This window comes from Mchenga conophoros, linkage group LG5, assembly GCF_057382185.1.
Source record: "Mchenga conophoros isolate Kocher_MC1m ecotype Shallow Benthic linkage group LG5, M_conophoros_male_GT1.1, whole genome shotgun sequence".
In the NCBI taxonomy this organism is placed as follows: domain Eukaryota; kingdom Metazoa; phylum Chordata; class Actinopteri; order Cichliformes; family Cichlidae; genus Mchenga; species Mchenga conophoros.
In genome coordinates, this window is record NC_140530.1 from 18,866,982 (window position 1) to 18,892,177 (window position 25,196).

The 25,196-nt window shown below is 40.9% G+C and overlaps 2 protein-coding genes across 6 annotated transcripts; one reads left to right on the forward strand and one right to left on the reverse strand.

The window, feature by feature from the left end:
- Nucleotides 1-1,451: 1,451 nt before the first annotated feature.
- On the reverse strand, nt 1,452-12,874 carry os9 (OS9 endoplasmic reticulum lectin). Of its 3 annotated transcripts, none has more exons than XM_085273894.1 (15): nt 12,682-12,873; nt 12,141-12,323; nt 8,730-8,793; nt 8,555-8,631; nt 8,365-8,463; nt 6,755-6,956; nt 6,413-6,547; nt 6,149-6,264; nt 5,034-5,094; nt 4,837-4,916; nt 4,534-4,737; nt 4,205-4,406; nt 3,635-3,802; nt 3,153-3,262; nt 1,452-2,131 (listed from the first exon to the last, which is right to left on the reverse strand). In XM_085273894.1, exons 1-15 carry the CDS (start codon nt 12,832-12,834, stop codon nt 1,994-1,996), a joined length of 1,992 nt encoding a protein of 663 aa, XP_085130020.1. In that variant the 5' UTR covers nt 12,835-12,873; the 3' UTR covers nt 1,452-1,993. The 3 variants fall into 3 exon arrangements, with proteins under 3 accessions (XP_085130020.1, XP_085130019.1, XP_085130021.1); XM_085273893.1 differs by having other exon boundaries at nt 4,837-4,919; XM_085273895.1 differs by lacking the exon at nt 3,635-3,802 and having other exon boundaries at nt 4,837-4,919; nt 12,682-12,874.
- Nucleotides 12,875-13,150: 276 nt separating this feature from the next.
- b4galnt1b (beta-1,4-N-acetyl-galactosaminyl transferase 1b) lies at nt 13,151-25,115 on the forward strand. Of its 3 annotated transcripts, none has more exons than XM_085273898.1 (13): nt 13,151-13,865; nt 15,424-15,525; nt 16,439-16,661; nt 16,739-16,915; nt 18,078-18,184; nt 18,428-18,465; nt 18,552-18,732; nt 21,310-21,402; nt 21,507-21,694; nt 21,774-21,914; nt 22,009-22,246; nt 23,235-23,323; nt 23,479-25,115. In XM_085273898.1, exons 3-13 carry the CDS (start codon nt 16,447-16,449, stop codon nt 23,536-23,538), a joined length of 1,527 nt encoding a protein of 508 aa, XP_085130024.1. In that variant the 5' UTR covers nt 13,151-13,865; nt 15,424-15,525; nt 16,439-16,446; the 3' UTR covers nt 23,539-25,115. The 3 variants fall into 3 exon arrangements, with proteins under 3 accessions (XP_085130024.1, XP_085130023.1, XP_085130022.1); XM_085273897.1 differs by having other exon boundaries at nt 13,158-13,408; nt 13,615-13,865; nt 23,235-25,115; XM_085273896.1 differs by having other exon boundaries at nt 13,158-13,865; nt 23,235-25,115.
- The last annotated feature ends 81 nt before the right edge of the window (nt 25,116-25,196 follow it).

The window sequence follows — 25,196 nt, forward strand, 5'->3', positions numbered from 1 at the left end:
GTCCAAGCTGCGTCTCCTCCAAAAAGCAGACATTGGAAACAGTAAAGGGAATGCCTACTTACACTTGCCATTAGCCAGTCCTTTCATGAAAACACGCAACACAAAATTTACGATTCAGTCATTTTTCCCCCACTGTGCTATTTGAACATCATTTGTTCAAATAAGGATGGGTAGGGCTTAGCCAATTTCATACCAGCCACCTCTGCTGATACTTATTCTCTTCCCTAGGCTCCCTGTCTAGATGGTCATAAATAAAAAGCGCTTGTTCAGCTGGCGAAAGATGTCGTGCCCTTAACAAGTCTGAACCCTTATCCACCCACTCAACAATACTTACAGCAGTCTTACCCGTGAACTGCCTGCATTTCACCTTGCATGCTCTCCTGTCACACCAGCCCTCTACATGTCCTCTTTCACTACCTTCATCCTCATAATAGATCACCCAGTTGAAAAGGTCTCTTATGTTCTTTGATTTTGAGCATTTCAAAAACTTTTCCAGCCTTCTTGATGCATCTGTAGACACTTTAGAAACTTGATAGCATTAAATTCAATCTTGTCATTTTTTTTAATTTCAACATTTGATTAGTTGTTTTGTACTATTTTACATCCAAAAACAACTTGTCCTTCCATATGCTGCTCCCATCTTGTTCTCAGGTTAGCCAGTCTTCTCAGTCTCAATATTTTACTAGTCGCCAGGGTTGGCCCACTGCTCACTTTAACAGTTATAGTATCGGATGGAAATTTGTTGATACAGTTGGCCTAGCATACAAGTAGCCATACTAGTAAGGATTGTAACACTGAATGTATGAGATAATAAAAATACAAATGTCTAACATCTAACATTTGGCAGTTTTAATACACAATACAAACAACTGAAAAGAGGCAGCAGAATTGTATTTACAAGATATCCGAGGTAACAGATGCAGACTTTTTAATACGAAAACACTACTGTGTCTGAAAAAAAAGAGTGTGTATGTGATTTACATCTCATATGAGATTATTTTTCATAACAGAATGCAGAGTCAGGATTTTTAAAACTCATTTACTCAGGTAACTCCGTCGCCACTTAATCTGTGCTATTTTACAATAAATCAAAAAAATAATGACACAATAATTATGTACATGTTGACTTGCAAGTACCCACAAGCATTCACAAAATTTACAAATTCAGCCCTTTAAGTGCATGTTTGCATTAATGTGGTGCACTGAATCTGATTGACACTGTAGATTTATTTGATTTCCAAGTTGAGATATATTAAATCCAGTTACTGTCAAAAACAAAAAGTATTCAAAATTTTTCTGTTCTCTTCTGAATTCACAGGACATTTGTGAAAAAACAAAACAAAAACTATATATCAACTGCCAGTGTGTGCAGACACTGTTTACTTGTTTGTTTTCACCAAATGGATCAAATCAGAAAGCTTCGAGGATCAGTGGAAACTGGAATTTGAGGGTTTTTTTCTTTTGTTTTCAACATTTTTTCTTTTACTTTTCAGTAAAAAGAAAGAAAGAAAGAAAGAAAGAAAGACGAACAAAACAACCTGTGCAGATCGTACAATCTGCTGAAGTAAACAGAATTCCCTTGTTGACTCACACTACGGACGTCTCTGTCAATGGCAACACAGAAGACAAACAAGTAATAATTTAATTGAGGATAAACAGTGTGCTGCAGACGACGTCAGAACTAATCGTGAATATTTAGTAAAACTGAAAACAAAAACTGAATCCCGTCAAAAAGGGGAAAATGCATAACTTCAACTGCACAAGTACAGCTGACACATTGTGCAACATATAAACGTTGCCCCATTAAAGACACTTGCATTATTGCCTATTCAAGCCACATGAACACATTTTCTGAATGTGTAAACAGCACAGGTTTTAACAGCAATGACCAAATCAAGTGGGCTTTCTCAAAATTATGACTAAACCTTAAGAGTCCTCCTCCCTCCTGCTCTCCATAGGAGTGCAACATCACAAAGGGTCACTCTGAATGAGCTCATATATCCACGTCATCTGAATCATAGGAGCTGGATGACTTTGACTCCTCCTGGGAATCTCCCCAAACAAATCTGTAGTTGTTCTCCAACTCCTGCTGCCTTTTCTCCTCTTTATAAACCTCTTCAGTGCCTCCAGTCTGGTGGTGGTGGTGGGAGGGGGGGGTGGGAGTAAAAACAGGAATGGGTTAAAAACTAAAACAACAAATCTAATCCACTTTGCTGCTAGAAGATTCATCAAATCTTGTGCTAACACTCAGCTGCCAATCAAAATTCAGCAAGGTGATTCCTACAGAGCAGGATGAAAAATATAAAAGTCCTCTACTGTCTAATTTACCATGAAGATAATAAGAATAAGACCAAAAAAATGAAATTGCACATTTGAGAGTGTAGGATCTTCTGTTACATAAAGATGACACAGAAATCTGTACCATAAAGTTCAAACATGTAACCACAGTGCTCGTGGAAGCTTATAAGAGCACCTTTCCTGAGCCCTCAGTCACACAGGTCTAGAGACCAGTTGGCAACTACTGTATCTGGCAATAACTGGTCGCAAAGGAAACTGTACCTACCAACGAATTGAGTAACTAGCCAGCAGCTCTTAATAGTGATGGAAATAGTTGCTTTTGGGTAGTGTGGCAGGAAATTGCACACACTATATTGCAAAGACAGAGGGGGGACGGGAATTCACTTAGCATAAACAAATCTGTACTTAGAGTGCAGCCAGTAAAAGAAGCAGAAGTGAAAGCTGGCTCCACTTCAACATACACCAGGAAAAAGAGACGATGTAGCAGTCATGAGGGTCTGCTGTGAAAGTGACATTGACCTTTTCACCTAGTGACAAGGACATTTTGTTCCTTCTTTTCTTTAATACTGCGTCCACAAATTCTGTTGAATTGTGCTTACTGACATCTCAACTGATGCCCCCAGCCTGAATAAACTTTAAATGTGTCATAACTACAATCCAATGAGCTTTTGGTTTCTGTAATTAATTTCTGTGAAAGCAGACAAACACACAAGAACAGCAGGCCACTCTGTTCTTTCTTGCAGACAGGAAAACACTCAGCAAACTGTACAGCGCTTCCGTCAGACACAGTCCAAGCCTGCAAGCAACAGCTAGAAGCATTCAAAGGAACCCAATAGAAGTACTACTTCAGTTACCAGGAGATTAATGAGTAGCTCCCTGAAGGACTTTGTATCTTCCTCAGTCAGCCACTGATCACCTGCCTCTTCTGCGTTTTTTCGTGTCAAGATCTTCACTTCGATTTTTCCTAACAACAAAGAAAAACAGACGGAAGACAAAAAAGGTTCAGCAGTTACGCCTAACACATCCAAATGGCGTAAGAAAACTGCTGAACAAGTCAACAATGACAACGGGATGATTGACATGAATGACACAAACATATGAGTGGAAAAACACAGCACACCTGGCTGAGATATGTTCTTTGATTAAGGTGAGCTTTAAGCTTGCTATTATTTTTTTCCTTACATGAAAACAGATTTTTCAAAATCTTCTCTTTTTAACTCATTAGACAGGTTTTTATTTTACATAGGATACGAAGAGAAATACAGTGCTGTACACTGAAGATAACAGATGGAAGAGAGAAAAGGCCGTGAGTGTTTCGGGCACTCTCCCTTCATACCTTCGGCCTTCAGTCCTGCCTTCTCTAGCTGTTCTTTAACCACGTCCTTTATGTGCTGCCACTGCGGGTCTCCTTCGCCCACCTCCTGAACTTTCACCTCCCCATCAGGGTTGATACCCGTCTTATACTTAGTTATTTTGATCTTAACATGGTCGTCAGCTGCTTGGTCTAGGGTGACGAGACAAAAGAGGGACAAACAAGACAGTTCACCTCAAAACCCACCAGTAGGGCCACGAGATGAAGGAGGCAAGAGCCTCGCATAGCATTGTGTTATGAACATAGATTAAAATACTGTGTCTGATTTCAGAAATTTTAATTTAGATTTAGATTAATGCAATCAAAAGTCACCCACGGTGACATTAATGGCTGGAGAAGAAAGACTGCAACTGACCGAAAGTGATCTGATAACATAAATTCTCTGAATTCTTCAAATTCCATGTGTGGATCTTTCCTGAGATGGAGGATGTCATAACACACATCTACTGCACAGACTGATGAATTATGAAGATGATTATACACAGAGGGTGTGGACATGCACATGACTACAAAAGGGTCAAGCCCCCTGGTTACCTGGGTGCTTCGGAGCCAGGCTGGGGCTCCCCCGGGCTGGGTCGCTGGCTCTTTGGCCTCCGGACGTTTTCTGCTCTGGGTCCTGAACGTCTTTCTCCTCCAAATGATCGAGTATCTTATCCAGCGTCGTCTCCAGTGTCTGTGTTGCCTGAGTGCGGTCAAACTCCCCTTTCAGACCCTCTGTCTCGAGTTCCTGTTGAGCCTACAACACAGATAGAGCCAAGCAACGCCTAAAGTTAGTATTTAGTTTGGTCTTTTCCTTGTTACGTATCTGTCTAATCAAATTTTAGGTATTTTAGGTATCAACTTATATATATATAGTCTTAAACCTCGTTTATGATGTTGTCAAACTCCTTCTGCATTTCCTCCTTTATCTCTTCGATTTTATCCGAAGGCACAGAGAGGTCAGCCATCTCATCCTCAAACTCCTGTAGCACGGGGTCCTCTTCATCTTTCTCCTCCTCGTCAAGTTTCTCCGTTACTCTGTTGTGTCGTGCTGTCTCTTCTCTACTTTTGGCTTGATCTTGTGCTTTCTAAAAATAAAAACAAAACAGAAAAGGATTGGAAAGCCTATGCACTGCCAAGAGAAAAAAGGCAGTCATTTGCTGTCACTAACAACAGCAAATACTGACCTTCCTGTTACTCTCCTTAAGGTGCTGGACAAATTTCATCAGGTCTGCTGGGTCAGTGATGATTTTAAAGTTGAATTTTTCTACTAAAAAAGAAGAATATCAGAGAAGAAAAAGCTCCAGCTTGTATTTGCTTTGTTTTCTTTCTTTTTTTTTTTTAAATAAGCTGTGCACTAAAACAGCACTATCTTTCTCAGTACCTTCATCACCATCATCTATGATTTCATTGTCTGCATGTGAGGTATGGCCACCATCTGCTGCCTGTCAGAAAGAGGAAAAATCAGGTTAGAGGGAGGAAATGGTGACAGAAAGCATCTGACTGCCCCCTCTAGTGGTTAAAAAAGCCAGATCGCACTGTCAAAAATACCTGGAAATTCAGTATTATACGATATACACAGTACTACATTTAATAATAATCAAAAGTGTAAGTAACAGTAGAATGATAATCAGAAGATGTCAAAACTGTACCAAAATGAACATGTCATTGGACCTTGCAGAGCCAATTACAAATGTATTTTTATGGCTACATTTCAATTTGAGTTACTCACTGTTGTGTGTTTCTACCAAGAAGACAGACTGTTGCATCCAGAATTGAATTCAAAATCCTGCTCCTCACATACAAGGTCTTAAATAATCAGGCCCCATCTTATCTTAATGACCTTGTAGTACCATATCACCCTATTAGAGCACTTCGCTCTCGCTCTGCAGGCCTACTTGTTGTTCCTAGAGTATTTAAAAGTAGAATGGGAGGGAGAGCCTTCAGGCCCCTCTTCTGTGGAACCAGCTTCCAGTTTGGATTCGGGAGACAGACACTATCTCTACTTTAAAGATTAGGCTTAAAACTTTCCTTTTTGGTAAAGCATATAGTTAAGGCTGGACCAGGTGACCCTGAATCCTCCCTTAGTTATGCTGCAATAGACGTAGGCTGCCGGGGATTCCCATGATGCATTGAGTTTTTCCTTTCCAGTCACCTTTCTCACTCACTATGTATTAACAGACCTCTCTGCATTGAATCATATCTGTTATTAACCTCTGTCTCTCTTCCACAGCATGTCTTTTATCCTGTCTTCCTTCTCTCATCCCAACCGGTCGCAGCAGATGGCTGCCACTCCCTGAGCCTGGTTCTGCCGGAGGTTTCTTCCTGTTAAAAAGGAGTTTTTCCTTCCCACTGTTGCCAAAGTGCTTGCTCATGGGGGGTCATATGATTGTTGGGCTTTTCTCTGTATCTACTGTACAATGTAAAGCGCCTTGAGGCGACTTTTGTTGTGATTTGGTGCTATTCAAATAAAATTGAATTGAATTGCACTTGCTATACCTGATTCTCCTGTTGGAAAGTAGATGTTCTTGAACTTGCTGGCTTTGTCACTCCCTCCCAGAAGTCAGAGTCTTCTGCCTCATCTGACTCTCCATCTTTTGATACATCAGCAGGACCTGTTTCAAAACCAGAAATAGACACTCGTGTTAGAATCAGAATTAATACACAAACGCCCATTATGGATGGATCGGCACTTTATTATTAGGTGCACTGACAAGTTACTACTGCGGGGTCGTTCGCCTCATAAGCATCAAAAAAACTCACCTTTTCTACGACTGCTAGGCGATGTCTCCTCTGCTGTTACCTTTACTGCACCATCTCCTCCTTCATTACCAGCTAACATCTCATCAAGACTCCTCAATTCCTCCGAGATCTGCTCCACTTTACGTTTTGTGTCCGCTGGGAACGGAAACAGGATGATTGGCAGAGGAATCAACCACAAGACAAAGGAGAGAGCAAGCTTGAAGTTTGAAAGCCAAGTTAGCTTCTTAGCTGGTATTTTTATTAAAAAGACCACAATCTGTTTTAAAATGCGAAAAATAAAAAAAAATCAAGAGGCCTCCAAGATGCATTGCTTTGCCCTTCAATGTTTTTTTATTCACTCACAGACTTGTGCCTTGACGTAATCCATGTACTGTTGGGCACTTAGTGCTGGCTGGCACACAATGCCCTGAGGCTTGGCAGTGGATGGTGGCCGCAGGAATGGGTGCTGGCAGGTGCGACTGGTGTGAATTGTCAGCACATATCGACATGACTGAGGTTCATCTACTCGCGCAATGTAGTCACCTGAGCCTTCTTCACATACAAACTGGAAACAAAACAGAGCAAAAGTATGCAAACTACTTTGAGCTGAATTAAATGCCCAACTTTTTGGGTGCTGCTGGGTTGCAACATATTTGGTTCTTTTTTCTTTTCTTTTTTTTTAGGTGAAAATGTTTAAATACAGTAAATAAACAGGGAATTCATCAACTGTTACAAATGCCAAAACACAGACAGATCAGTATAACCAACAGTGGCCAATCTCTGCTTTATTCATGTCTTAACAAGTGCTTACGACTGCCAATACCTTGGTGACTGAGAATTTACAGAGAACCTTTTTCCTGTTTGTGAAATGTTTCCTGTGTGACTAACACACACAACTGACAACTCAAATACTTTGACTCTACTCTCTTAAGGTTTCCTTCTGATCACTCTTCCACAGACCCCGATCATTTTCAGATCTTTAGTGATTTCCTAAGAGGATTCCAGAGTTATTAAGTTTCACTACAACATCTGTGTAATCAGAGAATCATCATCTTCTGATAAACTTAATCTCCTGTAGAAGGGCTAAAGAGTCGACTAACGCCGTATCTCTAAACAAACAGCTGTATATGAATATCTGGGGACCGGGAAGCTTTCTGGATTTTATTTCTTCTCCTCTTTTAGTTCTTGTTCTAATAATCAGTCTCATCTGAGTGTGCAGTTAAGTCCCCATGTGAACAAAGCACTTGCCTAAATTAATCTCAAAACCATTAGTTTTCAGATGGCAATTTGTCTTAATTAGTTTGGGGGTTTAGGGTTGTTTAGCACTAAAAAACTGGCTGCTCCATGAGATTAAGACAGCTGACTAGATGACGGGTTCCTTCATTTAATAAGGTCAAACAGGTTTAGTTTTTGGACCCAATAAAGTATCAGGATGAGCAAAATACTTCACATGCCAAACTTTGCGTTTAGCATGTGAAGTATTTTTAGCTCTTTTAAGTACACAAAAAAGCATGCTGTCATAATCTGAACTAATGTCTAAGTCACAGTTTTAATTTTTCCAGAAAAACTAGCCAGCGTCTCCCACCTGACCTCCCTCAAAACTATTCATAAATATTTCTACACAGAAGGAATCGCAAAGATGACTCTGGCATTAAAGTGGAGGTAAAAATGGAGACAGTTAAGATGCTATAACTTGTTTTGACTAGACTACACTACAACAAAGAACAATAATAATTTCTTTAAAAATTAAAACTCAGCTGAGTCTTTTAAGCAAAGCAAACATAAAACATATTCATGTTCAAAATGTCTGCTGCTTGGGATATATTTAAAAGTGAAAGGCTTATAAATCTGCACAGGCATTTTGCATATGAGTGTTTGGATAAGCAAGGAGACAGTCAAAAATCAAAAAGAAAAAAAAAGTGAAATACACAAATCATCTCAAGCAGGATGTGTTCCAAATGTAAATATCTCACCCGGACTTCAGTCTCTCTGGGATTTCCATTTAGGTCACACTTAGAGCCATTTACATAGGTCTGGCTGTGGTACCGCTTTAGCCTGTGCTGTTTGGAGGCCTGAGAGAAAAAACACAATGGATGCACCCACGATTGTTTGGTTCATATTGTACAGTCATGCAAATCAGCCACAACATAGAGGCAACTTTACCTTTGCTGTTTCATTGCTCCAATCAAATTCTGACTCATAATAACCCAGGAAGAGAATGTCTCCTTTGATCTCTGTGTCTAAGGACAAAAGAACAAAATTTGTCAAAAACAATAACTGAAAGCCTCTTGTAGGTTAAAAAAAACAAAAACAAAAAAACAGAGAAGTGGCCTCTCACCTTCAAGGTGGTATTGTCTGATATGCTGGCCATGGCAGAACTCGTACGTCCACCAGTCCTTCGTCTGCAGGACAGGTATTTCTGTTAGACTTTGACACAGTGCCTAAGCCTGAAACGGTCCCACGCATATATTTGTAAATAGGGCTGCCACAAACTATTATTTTTGCGATTAGTCGACTAATCAGATCATGCATCCATTGGACATACAGCGTACAGCTTATTGCACCAGCATGCATCTGCTCTTATATAACTATCATTAGCTTAAAGCTTTAAGTGTTTAAGGTATGTGCTAACTAAAAATTAAGACAAGATGATAGTTTATTAAATTTTAATGAAATTTGCAGGTTGTTTCGGTGAAGGTTAATAAACTCCTTGCTATCTAAAATATAACAGGACACCGGAGTATATTCTCGAGCATCTCACACTTCTGATGATCAGCTGTCTGCTTGACGTTTATTCAGCTGTGTAAAAACTATAACTTTAATCTCAGCCAAACCGATTTACTCAGGAAAAAATAAAATACTAAAAAAAAGCCAAACAATAACATTTTTAAGTTATCTAAGTGACTTATGCATGTTTAATCTGAGTAGCGAAAGACCGCGGTGGGTTTGAAAATGATTTGCCGGGAGTCCGGTGTTCTCACAGGCTCTAGTGAGCCTTGCCCCCGGCTAGCTATCGAGCTAGTGGGTAACAGACGTCTCCGAAAACGCCGGAGCGCTTTTGAAAATATGTGGTGTCTTGATAAACTGAGCAGATATTTGAGGTTTACACAGCTACATTCTCGCCTAAAAATATGTTAAACGTTTATTTTGTGACCCAGAAAGAATAATAAGAGTAATATTAAAACTAACTAGCTGCCGCTATTGTTGGAAACTGAGCTGGGCTGCGCTATGAATTCTGGGAGAGAGCTACTTCTTCGGGGTTTAACGGCAGCTGGCATCCTTGTACATGCAGTGCTGCCATCTTCTGTTTCAGTCCGTTATTACACTCTTAAATACTACTACTTATTCCTGCGTCTTTTGGGATCTTACAAAGCTTCAAACAACGCGTAATCGTGACTAGTCGACTAATCCTGGCAGCCCTATAAATGAGGACTATTTTTCAGGAAGTCTTGTGGTTTAATCAGATGTAACTTTGAAAATCTAAGTCAGACTCCCATGTTGTTTTTAGAGAATATGCTCTTTTCTTCTGGCAGCCCTTCCAAACAAGTCATACTTGTTCAGTCTTTTTCTAACTGTACTGTTGTAAACTTTGGGGTGGCTGTAGCTCAGGTGGCAGAGCAGGTCAGCCACTAATCAGAAGATTGGTGGTTTGATCCCAGGCTGCCTCCTGGCTGCATGCCAAATATCCTTGGGCAAGATACTAACCCCATGTTTGCCTACTGGTGGTGGTCAGAGGGCCCGGTGGCGCCAGTGTCCGGCAGCCTCGCCTCTGTCAGTGCGCCCCAGGGCAGCTGTGGCTACAACGTAGCTTACCATTGCCAGTGTGTGAATGTGTGTGTGAATGGGTGAATGACTGAATGTAGTGTAAAGCACTTTGGGGTCCTTAGGGACTGAGTAAAGCGCTATACAAATGCAGGCCATTTACCATTTTAACATTTAACATTCTAACTGTGGCCTGTGGAGTTTGAGCTAGTCTCTTGGGTATTTTCCCAGTTTCTCTGAGGACTGCACAGGCTGACCTTGGGTTTTACTGGGACATCAACTCCTGGGAATATTGGCGGCTGTCTCAAATGTTGGGAAAAATTCTTACTGTAGAATGATGGAGTTCATTTTGAAGGCAATAGCTTTATAACTCATCAAGACTGATGGGCAGAAACAACTGATTCTTTGAGATCTTTGGTATTGTTTTTCCTCCTTGGTACTGTGCTAACACACCTGAATGCTCCAGAGCACATGATCAATTAATCAAGCACATTTGATTAACAGCACCAGGCTGTGACTTAACCTCTTTATGCCTATGGAAGCGGAAAGTGTGACAAACTTTCTTTGTCTCATGACTATACAAAAAACACATTGTAAGGAGCAGTGTTGGGGAGTAACGGAATACATGTACCGCCGTTACGTATTTAAAATACAAAATATGAGTAACTGTATTCAGTTACAGGTACCGTTTAAAAAGGTGGTATTCAGAATACAGTTACTTTGTTGAAATAAATGGATTACACTGCGGTACTTTCCTGTTTCATTTTGTCACGGGTCAGGACTGTTTGGGTTTTGTTTGACAGCTACGTTCTTTTGTTCCAGGCGGCAGCGTTACGGTTGCCATGGTTACAGGGCGACGCTCTCTCTCTCTGCGACTGTGTGTTTCCTGGGTGAGAGAGCGCCTTTTCGTTGTTGTTGTTGTGCTAAGCTAACAGGCAGAATGCTACAAGCATAGCTCTAAAGAATGTAGCATCATGTTCAGTGTAGTCCGTGCTGCAGGGAGAATGGACTGCCATACACGTTATGGGTCTGTGAGCGCGAGGAGGGAGAAAAAGGGGAGTGGAAAGGTACGAGTTGTCATCGAGGAAAAACGGGAGCTGGAAGCATGTAAGTATAATAATAACCACTTCAGCCAAGAAGAGTGCCTGACGAGCCCAGTTGTAAGTAAGCTATTAAGACTCGACTGTACACTGTGTTCGTGTTTTCCTCCGAAAACAATAAGTTCCGTTGGAGCAGCCTTTCAACGCCTCTCTCTGTCTCTCGCAAGAAAAGTTGACCCACACAACAAAGTAAAGCTATTTTTTGGCTACGAGCCCGCCAGGGACCCCGCCGTATTAGTCAGAGGTCCCTTTACTACAGTTCGGAGTCGCGGACCTTCAGTAATAGTAATAAATCACACAGCAATAGTACATTCACGTTGTTGTAAAAAGCACGATAATATATTAAGTAATCCAAAGTATTCAGAATACGTTACTGTCATTGAGTAACGTAACGGAATACGTTACAGAATACATTTTGGGGCATGTATTCTGTAATCTGTAATGGAATACATTTTAAAAGTAACCTTCCCAACACTGGTAAGGAGATACATGGATAAGATGCACTGTGAGCAAGAAGATAGTGATAAAGTACTTGTGAGCTTTTGGATAAACCTTAACACATAAGCTGAACAATTGAAAACACAGGTACATTAACAGATGTGTGTCTCTTAGATATGCTGCTTTTGTACCCAGTCACTGATGCAGACGAGCAACCTTTAATCCAATGAATACTGAATCAAGAGCCTCCCAGTGTTGTTTTTGGCAAGCTTCTGGGGCATCCATGTGCGTTTTAAAAATGGTTTACTTAAGCTGGCAAATATACACACGCTTTCGGTGTGTTTTGCTCTTGTGTTCTTATTGTTGTATTATTATTGTAGTCACACCACTGTGTAAACAGCTTAAGCATTTCTCTGTTGGATTACACAGATAAGTAGTTAAGGACCAACCTTGAGTAGACATGGGGCATTGTGCATGGGCTTGAGCAGGTCTGGGATATCTGGCCCAGTGTAACCCTCCGAGTCAGGCTCAGTGGCGGGATCCTGATGAAAACGCACAGCCTGGGCTGGAAGTCGACACTCATAGAGCTGTTTGTACTTACTGGACACCATCATAACCTCCTCTGTCTTAGTCTACAAACGTAAGACAGACATGGAAAAGGGGGTGAATTTAATGTTGACACACATGTTCACACATTACCAACGCATCAGGTGAATGCAAACAGATAAAAACATGGTTTGCGGCTTTACTTTTAGCTAGTTATAGACATGTGGCAATGAACATAACAGCTGTCACAGCATGCTGTGACGTACTTCACCTGAGAATTACTCGTCTTCATGTAACTCTATAAGATTTATTTTAACATGTTTTGTGCTTTTATGACATCAGGTCTCACGCTTTGTGAATTATTTGACACTATTAATAGTAAATAAATACCGCTAGCTCATATTTAAGCTAACAAGCTATATCCGTTAGCATTTTCTGACTCACCTGCCCCAGGATGACAGGATCGGGAAGAATCTGAATCCCATATTTCATGTCATTAAGCTCCTCCAAATTCAAGAAGCCCGGGACACAGAGGGGACATGTCAACAAGAAAACGTACAGTCTCTTTAACAACCAAACCAAGGAAGCAGCCATCATTGACTATCGCCTCTTACCCCTGTCTGACAGCAACAACACACAATGCCTGACATGGTAGCAGCGGATTGGTCGAGCTGAAAAGCCCTGCTTTGTCATTGGCCAATTTCCAAGTCAATCAAAGTTTTTCCCGAGTTCTGAGGTGCGTTTGGTTTTCATACCAGCGGAGAGTCAATGAACGGCGTGTTTGTGCTATATTTAGCACGCTAATGAATAACAGCACATCTCCGCTGTCACCGCCTGTCTTGCGATGAAATAGGCTCACACATAAGCACGAAGACAAGGCGGGCTGTCGCATGGTAAAATGTTTGGTGGGGGGTGTCTTCGTTTGTTTCATTTTGTTTTGATGCAAAGCAGTTCCAAGTAACTGATTTTAAAGGTTTACAATAACAATTAGGTAAAATAATGACAAAACAATAAAACGATTCATATGATACCCAAAAAGTACACACCGAGCTGAGCGAAAAGTGCAGTCAAACTACTGGGTTTAAATATCTGGTGAGGAAAAAATCAAGAGTTCCTTGAAGAAAAAAAGCATTCCTTAACAGAATACCAGAGAGGAGGGGAAGTACAGAGGGTAAGATACTATAAAAGCTGAAAAAGCAGTACACATATTTATCGACTGTGTGCACAGGCGCCCACACACACACCAATCTAAACATGTATGTAGACATAAATCTTATTGTTTGATCATAATTCTCCTTTTTTTTTTTTTTTTTTGAGAAATCGTGCAGTCAGTTCAGTGTTATCCTCTCCTCTATGTCTGTGTGTGTGCGTGCTCAGCTGACTGACCGCTGATGAGTCTGGTGTAGCGGCGATATCGGTGCGCTCACCGCTGCGCTGCAGCCGCTGTTGCTGCAGGGGGAGCATCCGTCCAACAGCCTGCAGTGCTGCGATGCGCGGCAGCTCCTCTCTGCGCCTCTTCCCCCCGCATAATCGTTTTCAAGACCTCCGAGGAACAGATTCGTGAGAGAGGGGCGAGCTCCGTGCAGCAGGGAGGTGAAAGAGTCTGTAGTGTGTGCGTCTTAACTGAGGTGAGCTTTGGGGTTATTTGATTTTTTCTACAGTGGGGTGCTGCTTTAAAGGCCCGTGTCCCCGTCTTCGGCAGGGGATTTTTTTCTGGGGTTGTTGTTTTTCAGTTCTGACTGAACGTTTGACAGCTTCTTTGATAGACAAAGAGGGGATAGGCGTGAGATTTTTTTTTTTAAATTTTTGACATTAACATGGTGGTAAAATAACTAAATGCACAGTATGTCTTTATTCTGGAGATGTTTTTCAGCATATTAGAAGTGCTGTTTAAAGATAATTTCGGATGCATGGGTTTTCTTGCGCTCTCACTCAGAATAAGGAGGGCTAATAGGCCTGTGTTTAGCCGGGTATTTATATTCGCTACCTCGGATTTGTGTACACACATTCGCATTATTTTTTTCCATATTTTCCTCATGTTTCACAGTACGAAGGAAGGTGTGCTAATTTTGTGCTAATTATCCCAAATAGTCCGAAACATGCGAGCAAATCTTTGGTAGGAACCCACGGACTATATGCATGCCCATAGCATGTTCACCGCGGCACTCCCTACCATAGGCTCGTTTTTAGGTTAATGACAACAGCGTGCAGCACACAGCTATGCTATGTTCTGATTGGCTTAGATTATCTGTTATGTCTTAGGGCTGTTCCACTATCGCTGCTAATTATCATTCAGACGGGGAGATCAAATCTGGGAGGCCTGCAGTAATGCAAAGCAATGTTTTGCATTACTGCAGGCATATCTTCACAGATATGCATCATGTCATGTTGTCTTACCTTACAATCTCTGTTGAAATACAGTACTATGCAAAAAGTCGAGACCAACCCCTCATTTTTTTATATTTTGTGAAACCTGGATGAGAGTTGAAACGTCTTCAAGCAACTTAAAGAAGTCCAGACGCTTTTCTTTGCAAGCTCCTTTGACTACGATGACCTGGATGACTGAGAACCTTCACAGACATGCTTACAATACATATAATCTAGGAATGTGTCAGGCCTGAGGCCTTAACTCATTTAGCTTCCAACTGCATTTTAGCCTACTTGGTAACAGATGACCGGAGTCGACAACCAGCCCTCAGAGACCTCGAAGGCTTGAAGTTATTACCTTGTTTGGAAGATGTTATAGGAATGAGAAGTTCTATGTCTGTTTATAGCCATCTAAAATGTACCATTTACTGTAACTGACGTCTTTAACCTATTTTTACGCCATGGGGGGGCGGATACCTCACTGCTTTAAAAGTGTTCTCAACATGTATTTTTGTCAGAAGACATATGCTGATGTTTTCTCCTGGGTGTTAATAAACTCACCGTTTGATTGCACTTTCCTGGGGCCTCCGTGGTTTGTGACACTGCTCTACATTGATTGATTTCGTGACAAAAACTAATTTCCCCCGGCAGCTGTGGTACCATGCAGTCACTTAATGACACTACATGGTCACTTACCTCATGATAATATAAGTTTATATGCACTTCAGGTTTCTTAAGAGTACATTCTGTTATATTATTATTAGTTGTTATCCACTTTTTCAGTCTGTACTCTTTGAGTTGTTTTTTTGTTCTTTCCAGATGGAGAAGGCGCTTGCTCATTTCCACGAATGTTTACATGGTTTCTGGAGATGCAGGTGTCAACAGAGGTTTTCCTTTCAATGACTGGATAGAGGCAGTGAGGTATATATTCCTATAAATACTTTTTAAACTGCTAGAAATGAAAGTCTGTCTGCTAAATGGTTACAGAATGTTTAATTTAATGTCTTATCTCCTCCATTTGTGGCAGTGAATTTTGTCATTGTAAGCAAGCCTACACACACACACACACACACACACACACACATACAAGAGACAGAGTCTTGATTCCATCACTTCAAAGGTTTTCTACATTATTTCTAACACTAGACTTTTCCTACTCTGGACATAAACAAAGTCGTCATCATTAGATGTAAGCATTTATGTCTTTAACAAGAAGGCTGGATTCCTACTTTGTAGCTGTGTATAATATTTACGTTCCCACAATATGAGCAATCCATTTACAAGAATACCATCTCGCCCACACCCAAGTGCATGCAGAATCAGAAATGGAGTTTTTGTTTCTCACAGCTGGAGGAGAAAGAAGTAATTGTGTGCTGGCAAGTTTCTAGAAGAATTTTCTAGAAGAATCGAGGAGAAAAAATATGGGAGGGGAATGAGGGATCGGAAGGCATTCATGATTTCATTATGCTGATCCTTTCAGCAGATATATAGATCTCTTTTAATGGCTCCACTGTGAGTGCAACCACAAAAATGCGAATAATTTTCCATCGATCTGTAGCTGTGGTGACGACTTAGAAAATCTTCTGAGACTATAATTAAACAACTGCGATTAAACAACTTCCTGTGGGCTGTTTTTGGGGTTGAGCTGAAGTGGAAGGGGTGGTGCAGGGGGATGACATAACCTTTTAACTTTAGCAAAACCTCACAAAGTTGTCACACAAAACAGAGACTGTTGATTTTGTTCCCGTCACTTAAATCGCATTCCTGTTCGGAAATATCGTCAGAGTATAATTATAGAAACCAGAGCGTCATCCAGCATTCTAATCTCTGACAGGTTCCAGGATGCGGTCCATGAGGAAGACGGTGTTGCTAGTCATCTTGGTGTCTGTGGTGCTAGTACTGGCTCTCCTCCATTCGTGGCCCACTCGGGGTTATACCACAGTGGATGTTTGGCAGCGACCAGCGTTTATAGTAGAGAGGCATCTGGAAGAGAGGGTCCCTGAGTCAGACCATCGATTGAGCAATATTCCCTTCCATGTAAGGGATAATGTGGCGAGGTAAGTAATGCTATTTTGAACCAAAGCGGACGGACCTGAGCTTAAATCTGATCACACGTGTCTTATAATCTGTCCAGTTTGCTGGCACGTAATGGATGCATATGTGAGGGCGAAAGTGGGGGGGTAAACCTACCGTTCGCACAACTCTTGTTCCCGCGGGTGTCAGCTCACCCGCTGCACACTGCCTTCGAGGCTTCAGAGCTGGAGGAGATGAAGAGGAGACGGGCTAAAGAGTACAGCAGCTTTCAGACGAGGTAAGGAGTACTTAAGAGATGTTTCACATTTTTTTATCTGTGTGGCTAAAATATTATTATGTGGCCTGATGTGTTGTTTTATTTAAATTAAATAATGATGTAACAAAATGTGTTACTTGAAATAATCCATCTGTCTCAGTGCACGCTACAGGAAATTGTTTTTTAGACTTATCTATCTCTAACATGGAAAATCATCCATGATCTCACATCACTATCTGCTGATCTGCTTCGCTTTGTGGTTTGTTACTACGCGGTTTGAATATACATGCATTAGAACATATATAAACACAGACCTTGCTTTTTGCTTGCTTCCTGTACACAACTGGCAGCCTTAAAACCTCCCCGCATCTCTGTGGATCGTGCAGGAGTTGTGCATTAGTAAGGCTACATAGACGGGTATTTTTGAAAATGCAGCTTTTTCTATTTGTTCGGGCCTTTCGTCCACACGTAAAAGCGTTTTGGATCACTGAAAATAGAGGTTTTTTAAAAACTCAAGTTTTGCGTTTACGTCTGTACAAAGAAAACAGAGATTTAGCCACGCAACGTCAAAGGTGAGCGCCTTTTTTTGACGTCAAGCTGTGCGTCACGTTATTGTTTACATGAGATGAATTTTGTACAATGGCAAGTATAGATAAAATACTGTTGCTTTTAATCTTACTATCTGCAGTTTTTACACGCTTACATACACACACACAGTTACTGTCCCTCCATTTAGAAACACAGAGGCATCATAGTGAACATCGACGCGGCTTCTACATGCAACACAGACGCTGTCACAATCCAAATCCCGACGCCATTATTATGAATCACTCAGACTAAATTTTCAGTTTCTTTATTGAATAAACTCTGGCTGAGAGAGCCAGTGAGACAAAATCCACTGAATACTGACTCTAGTTATTAACATTTGAAATGATGAAGGCAATTAAAAAGTAACACAAAATTAGCCACCTTTCCAGAAAAATTTAAACTTTTCAGAAGTACTGAAATTAATTCCTAATACGACAAAACTTGTTTTTATCAAAAGCTTTGCTCTCCAGTAAGAAACGTGAGGTCATTTTAATAATGATATCCGCGGATAATAGTAATTGTGACTGTTATTTGCGAAGAGCTTCCTGCTTTCTGCTTGCTGTGCTTGTTGATGGAAAAAAAAATCTCATTTCAGGTCAAAGACCCCTGCAGATCTACTCATTATTGCTGAGGCTAACAGCCCCTTGCAGTATCCAACACAGGGGGTGGAAGTACGACCCCTGAAAACAAGCATCATCCCAGGTACGACTTCAGCGAGTGAGCAACTCAGATATTTTTGAAAGTCTCATGGTTTTATCATTTGAAAGTAGTTAAACTGGCCCCTAAACATTAAAAATTAACCTGAACTAGAGGTGGTTTATATACTGGATATTCTTTGTACCTACATATATTGTAAGGTCACCCCTCTGAAAGGCCTTATTTATCCAGCTGGTGCATACAGGAAATGGACTGAAAATCAATCAGTGTTTGTTTCTCCTTTTCCAGGCTTGGCCTTACATGACCTTCCCAGAGATAATTACTCAGTGAGTGCTCAAAAGTGTCTGTCTTTAAATATTTTAAATGCCTGCAGTCCTCTGACCTTGACCGCTATTCTTTCCATCATATGCAGATAAACATCACTGCCACGCTGGGAACTCTAAATGTGGCCGCGGAGGTAGACGAGGTGAAAATCAAAGGTGATGGCGAGATGCACATGACTCTTTCCAGCCGCCTGCTGCCGAACATGAACCGACAGCTGCAGTTCGTCACCTACACGAACACGCTGTTTCATCCCAGCACGGCAGACACAGGTGAGCCCTCGGAAACAATCCACCGTCTTATCAGCTCTGGACTTTGTTCTTCTGTATTTTTCAGCAAATTCCACAAAGGAGAAAGTAAAGATACAGAAAAAGAATCATCTCACACCCTAATTTGAATCTGTGTTTAAATTTAAAGCAATATGTGGATTTTTTTTCACTCTCGGTCATTAGATGAAAACTCTGATACTTTGATCATGCATATACAGTATATACGAAGGTACAGCAGGAGGTGACTGACATGCATGCTTCCATCTCCCGTTTCTGGTAGGTGGCAACTCATACTTTTAGACTCTCCTTTTTCTCCCTCCCTCGTGCTCACAGACACATAACGGGTACAGCAGTCCATTCTCCCTGCTGCACGGACTACACTGCCCATGAGGCTACATTCTTTAGGGCTATGCCTGTAACACTCTGCCTATTGCCTTGATATTAAATCATTTTTGGAGTAAAAATTCAAAAAAATATTTCTTCACGTCATTATGCGGCCCGCAAGTAGGGCCGCGAGATTGAGACACAGGCATTAGAGCCTCTTCATGCGCGTTTTGTTTGGGTTTTCACCGGCGTGGAATTACCAAATATAGAGAGGGCATAGCCTAACATATGAAACAGGAAAATACCACAGTGTAATCCATTTTTTTCAACAAAGTAACTGTAATAGAATACAGTTACTCATATTTTGTATTTTAAATATGCAACGGCGGTACATGTATTCCGTTACTCCCCAGCACTGTCTGTACAACACCAGGATTGTTTTGTTTGTTTGCCATCATCGCATTATCAGACGTGGCTAACCTTCCCGAGTGTCTCCAGCCTTTATACTAAGCTACTCTGTGTACCTTGCTTTTTTTTCCCTTTTCAGTGGCCTCACACCTGCTCTTGTATGGTATTCCTGGCAGAGAAAATTATTTGCAGAGCTGTTTCTCTTGAGCTAGAATTGGGCAACCAAGCAGGATTCAGTCTGATATCAGAGCCTCTTTGTTTCGCACAAAATTAACAATAGTAAGCATGCACAAAACCTGAATGGCTGAAGGCATGTTTGCCCTTGTCTTTTGACTTTCTGCCTGTATAGTATAACCCAGTTTCAAAACAGCTGGGGCACTTTTTAAAATGTAAATAAAAACTGAGTGCAATCGATTTTATTCACAGCAAAACTTAGAAAATACATTGAGTCTTTATAATGAGAGTATGGACCTTTTACAAAAAGGCAGATCAGCATTTTGTCTTCATGACAGAATCATGTCTGTCTTTAATGCACGCGCATCTGAGTGATGTAGGACATTAAATCGAATTTGCCTAACCACAAGTAGGAAAGGCTTTCACAATCTTTCCGCTGAGGATGACAATGTATCTGAACACTTGAACATGACCATAGCTGGACTGGTGCATCAAACCCCGTGTTCCTGTCTCACAAGAAAAAGTAAAACCCACAGTGAAAAACTGTCTTTAAAGCTCTTTTAACAACTTTTTGCCATTTCAACCAACAGAAACAAGACATTGCCTTGTCTTGTCCCTTGCAAAAAGAGATTTATCAAGGTTCTCTGAATCTTTCGATGATATTTTTTTACTGCAGATGACGAGATATTTAAAGTCTTCACAGTTTTACAGTGAGGAACACAATTCTTTCACAATCGGTAGACACTGTTTTATGCAGATTGGTGAACCTCTCCCCTTCTTTACTTCTGAGAAAACTTTTTAAGATGCTTCTTTTTTCCTTAAATGGTCCTCTAGCTATTTCTTTTCTATTTTTAGTAACACTTACTTTTCCAGCATTTCCTGTCTCAATTGGGGACATGTTGCTTCCATCAAATTTAAACTGAACTAATATTTTCCTTAAACTGGCCGTTTAAACACTGGATATGCTTTAATACAGTGATCCCCAACCTCCAGTGTCAAACAATATTTTCACGAACTGGCCTTTAAGGTGTCGTGGATAAATACAACAAAATAAAATGATATGACCAAGACAAAAACCGTGGTAATTTGTAAATATGATAATAAATGCGAATTCACTTTGTAATTGTGTAACTTTATTAGCATTTTCCTCCTGAAAATGTGCCAACAACATTGCGAGTGACATCCTCCTCTCTGCCCCTTAATGCTCTCTGGTCACTATGGTAACATTTAAATATTTCTTTCAAAATAAGACACACAACTACAAAGACCCAGGGAAACCGAGTTGACAATAAAAATGCTGAAAACCATAAATTTCACACCTGAGCTTCAACTCTCGCGTCCCAGTACCGAACGACTCGGCCTGGGGGTTAATATCTGTTAATAACATCTGTCTTTACTTGTCATCCCAACCCTGTAGAGTTTTTATGAAAGGTAAATTAGCCGTAGGAGCTAAAAGTGCTTTGTGTTTTGTTTTTTTGTGTTGTTTTTTTTACTGGAATTGTCTATAAAATGCTGTAGAGTTTAGCATTTTAACCTGAGGGTCTGAAAAATTGGTTTTGTACAAAGACATGACATTGTTATGTCTACATGCTTTACGAGAACCAGATGAGAGTGAGGCATTCATAGTTTTATCTTAATGATACTCGTGTTTTTTTTGTGTCGGGGGTCTTTTAGTGCAGCTTGAGACAGAGGGACATCAAGCTGTCTTCAGCATCAAGATCCGACACGGAACAACACCTAAACTGTACAACACTGGATCCAAAGGAGGTACAGCACCGGCATGTTGACGGTGTTTGTAACTAAAGTCAGACATCCTTTCTGAGTCAAACAGCACTTTCTAAAGTCAGTTTTCCTCCATCAACTCTCTGCAGAGTACAACATCAGCGCCCTCGTGACAATAGCCACAAAAACGTTCCTGCGTTACGATAAGCTTAGAGATCTTATCGACAGCATCAGAAGATACTACCCTACTGTTACCATAGTTATAGCTGATGACAGTGAAAATCCCCAAACCATCTCTGGGCCTTACATCGAACATTACATCATGCCCTTTGGAAAGGTAAGGACACACTGAAGTCTTCTCCCTGCTGTCACTGGTGATGCGATCTCAATCTAAACCTCAGCGTTGCGTCTCTTAGGGTTGGTTTGCCGGCCGAAACCTGGCCGTGTCCCAGGTGACCACGAAGTACGTACTGTGGGTGGATGATGACTTCATCTTCACAGCCAACACCAAGCTGGAGAAGCTTGTAGATGTTTTAGAAAGGACCACTCTGGATCTAGTGAGTAGCAGAAGAATATTTTTTTTCTTTTTCTCAGTTAATATTAAAGTTTTGGGGCTCTTGTAGAGACAGTGTATCTATGTGTGTGAACTAGGTGGGTGGTGCAGTGCGGGAGGCCACGGGGTACACCGCCACCTACCGTCAAACCATCTCCATTGAGCCAGGAGAGGAAGATGGTGACTGTTTACACATGAGGAGAGGATTTCATCACGTCATTGAAGGCTTCCCCAACTGCGTTGTGACTGATGGGGTCATCAACTTCTTTTTAGCTCGCACAGACAAAGTCCAGCAGGTCGGCTTTGACCCACGCCTCACCAGGGTCGCTCATCTGGGTGAGTACAGGGCTTCCTTTCATATCAAAGGAGCAAATTTAGCATCATGCCATCTGTTATTTATTCAGTGTTTTGACTGCCGGATGCAAAAATATGCCAAAATTGAAAAGAAAAAAAAATGTTATCATTATTATTATTTACGCATTTATACACAAGTCTTGAGCCACCATTCTTTTTTTTGTAATTGTCTTGGGAAATATTTCTTCAGGCATTCAGAAGCTCTTTGAAAGTTTTTCTTTCTTTGAGTGTCCAGAACCCAGGCCTCAACATTGTTGAAGCAGTGTGGGATCAGAAAACAGAACAAAAGGCAGCAAACACTCAGCTTTGAATGTCCTTTGAGAAGCCTGAAGAACTATTCCTGAAGGCTGCTTCAAGAAATTATAGGAAAGCTAAAGCTCAGGCTGTGTTTAAGGAGAAAGGTGGTAAAACCAAATATTTACTTTCAAGCTTGTTAGAATTGTACAAACACTGTTTTTGATCACCTATTTCCCATTTGTTCTAGAAAAATATATAGAAATGAGGTGTAACTCAAGACTTTTGCACTTTATCGTATATTCATATTCATTGTTTTTCTATCCTCCTGCAGCACTGAGTCAATTTGTGTGCCATATCAAGTTAATTTAATGTTTCCTTAATCATTTAAGAATAAAAGAGAGATGAATATCTCAGATTAAGGTATTGATAGCAACAATATCTTAGCAATTTAAGAAAAAAGATTCATATCTTATTTTACTTACTGAGACGATAACGTGTGCAAGATAATTTTTGCTAGCAAATTATGCTGTGACATTTTCTTATCAGCACACACCACCATGGAGGAGTCGCAGCTCGGCTTTAATTTACCTACATTAAACTGAATGAAATCTGATTTAAATGGAACATTTAGCTCACGCCACCTTCTCCTCACTTTCATACCTGAAATATTTCATCAATTAAAAGTGTTCCTGACCCACTGAGGGATGTTTACCCCTCTCCCTTTTTTTTCTAGAGTTTTTCATCGATGGCCTCGGCTCTCTCCATGTGGGCTCTTGCGATGATGTCATTGTCAATCACGCGACCAAAATCAAACTACCCTGGGTAAGCCAGTCAGAGAGCGACAAGACCTACGCCAAGTTCCGTTACCCATCAGCCTCCTCTGATGCCACGCACACCAAAAACGGCCTCCTGTACTTCAAGAATCGGTTTCAGTGCTTGACTCATAATTAGCTTCCCCTCTCCTCTTTTTCTCGAAGGTTCCTCCGCTCTCCCCGAGTTGCCAAAGAAGTTCTCCTCCCCCACGCCCTGTCAGATAAAATTTTGGTTTGCCTTCTCTTGAGAACCTTGAAATTATTTTTCCAGCTTCAGCCTTTAGAGCAGTTTTAGCATGTTTTATCTGTCAGTGCACAGCTCTGCAGTGAGCTAAAAAGTCCTCTAGCATCTAGAAGCCCAACAGAAAAATTTAGGCTTCCTTTTTGGTGTGAAGACAGGAGAAAATGAGCTGCAGTGCCCAGTAACATCTCGAGTCATAAAGGAATCTTGCTCATACCCTGCACAAAGACCAGGCTTTGGGAGAACCGAACAGGTAGCAGCCAGTGTAACTTCATTGTCATGCTGTTTTGGGTAGATGTGCATGCATTCTCCTTCGATTTGCACTAGCCGAATATAGAATTGAGCTTGGAACAAGGTCTTTCTGTCAGTGACAATAAACCCTATCAGTTAAGTGACAGAGCTGCAGACTCGGAGCTCCAGTGTGACCTCCTTGCCAATGCCACATGAAGAACGTGTTCCAAGTCTTTTCATTTGTCGGGTTCTGGTACTGACTGGCCGTGCCAAAGGTCTGGATCCTGCTAGCTCTTGGGTGCTTTAATCTGTGTGTGCATTATGGTTTTACTGCCCATTACCCAGAATCCTTTTGTGTCACCCATGGAGAGATAAGTAAGATCTGAGGAGGAGAACCTTTTGGTCTCAGTTCATCAGGTGTTACCTGGTTGCGGGAGCAGCTGTAATCGTCGTCTTCTGCTGTTTGTCTGTTTCCCCAACAAGCATCTGAGGAAAACGAGGCGTTTGAGTGCTCACCACCGGATCTTTACATGTGGCCAAAAGAAACATTGGTTGAACTAAAGTACTTGTAAAATACTCACATCATTATGAAAAGAGGATGGAGAAGGGGGGGGGGATGAAGCAAGAATACAGTTTTTATACTGAAACTCCTCTTTGGAGCACTCCTGCATGTCAGAGACTCAAGTGGTGATGCTGTTCTTTTATACCATGGTCTTTAGATGGCACCCTTGTATCACTGTATTTGTTTCCTAAGCAAGTTTTTTAACTTTGTTTTGTTAGCAATAAGGTGCCAGAGATTTATCAACTGTTTTTTTTAATCCCCAAGAGAAATATCGACTTATTTGTAACTATTTTATTTATTAATTTATTAACAATTTGTTTGCCTTTTATTAGATAGAACAGTGAAGAGAGTCAAGTAAGCAGGGGGGTGTCGGGTCAGAAAGCAGCACATCGGAATCGAACCTGATCTGCTCTGAGCTACACCGGCATCTGTTTGTGACTTTTAATTCATTTCTATTTTTCACCAAAATGTGACGTTCGTTCTGTTGATGGAAGAAACTAACAGCAGTGTTCCTGCTGCTTGGTTTGTATGTAGTTGTGTACTGAAGAATTTGTCTCACATTTTAATTTGTAAGTGTTGACAGATGTAGGATTTTTTTTAACAGTGATGTTTATTGTGTGGACACAGAAATCATTTGCTGCCTGCTTCACCCACCCACCCCCACACCCAAAACAAAAAAATATGAGTTGTTTGAGCATTATGAGAGTTTTTACATTCATTTCAAATGTTATAAAAAATGTGTGTGGGGAAAAAAACCGAAATCTTGTGTTCAATGTTGTGATGTTGGTTCAAAGGATGAAGACGCTGACTTACAATAGATTACAGTCTTTTGATTACAGATTACAGAAC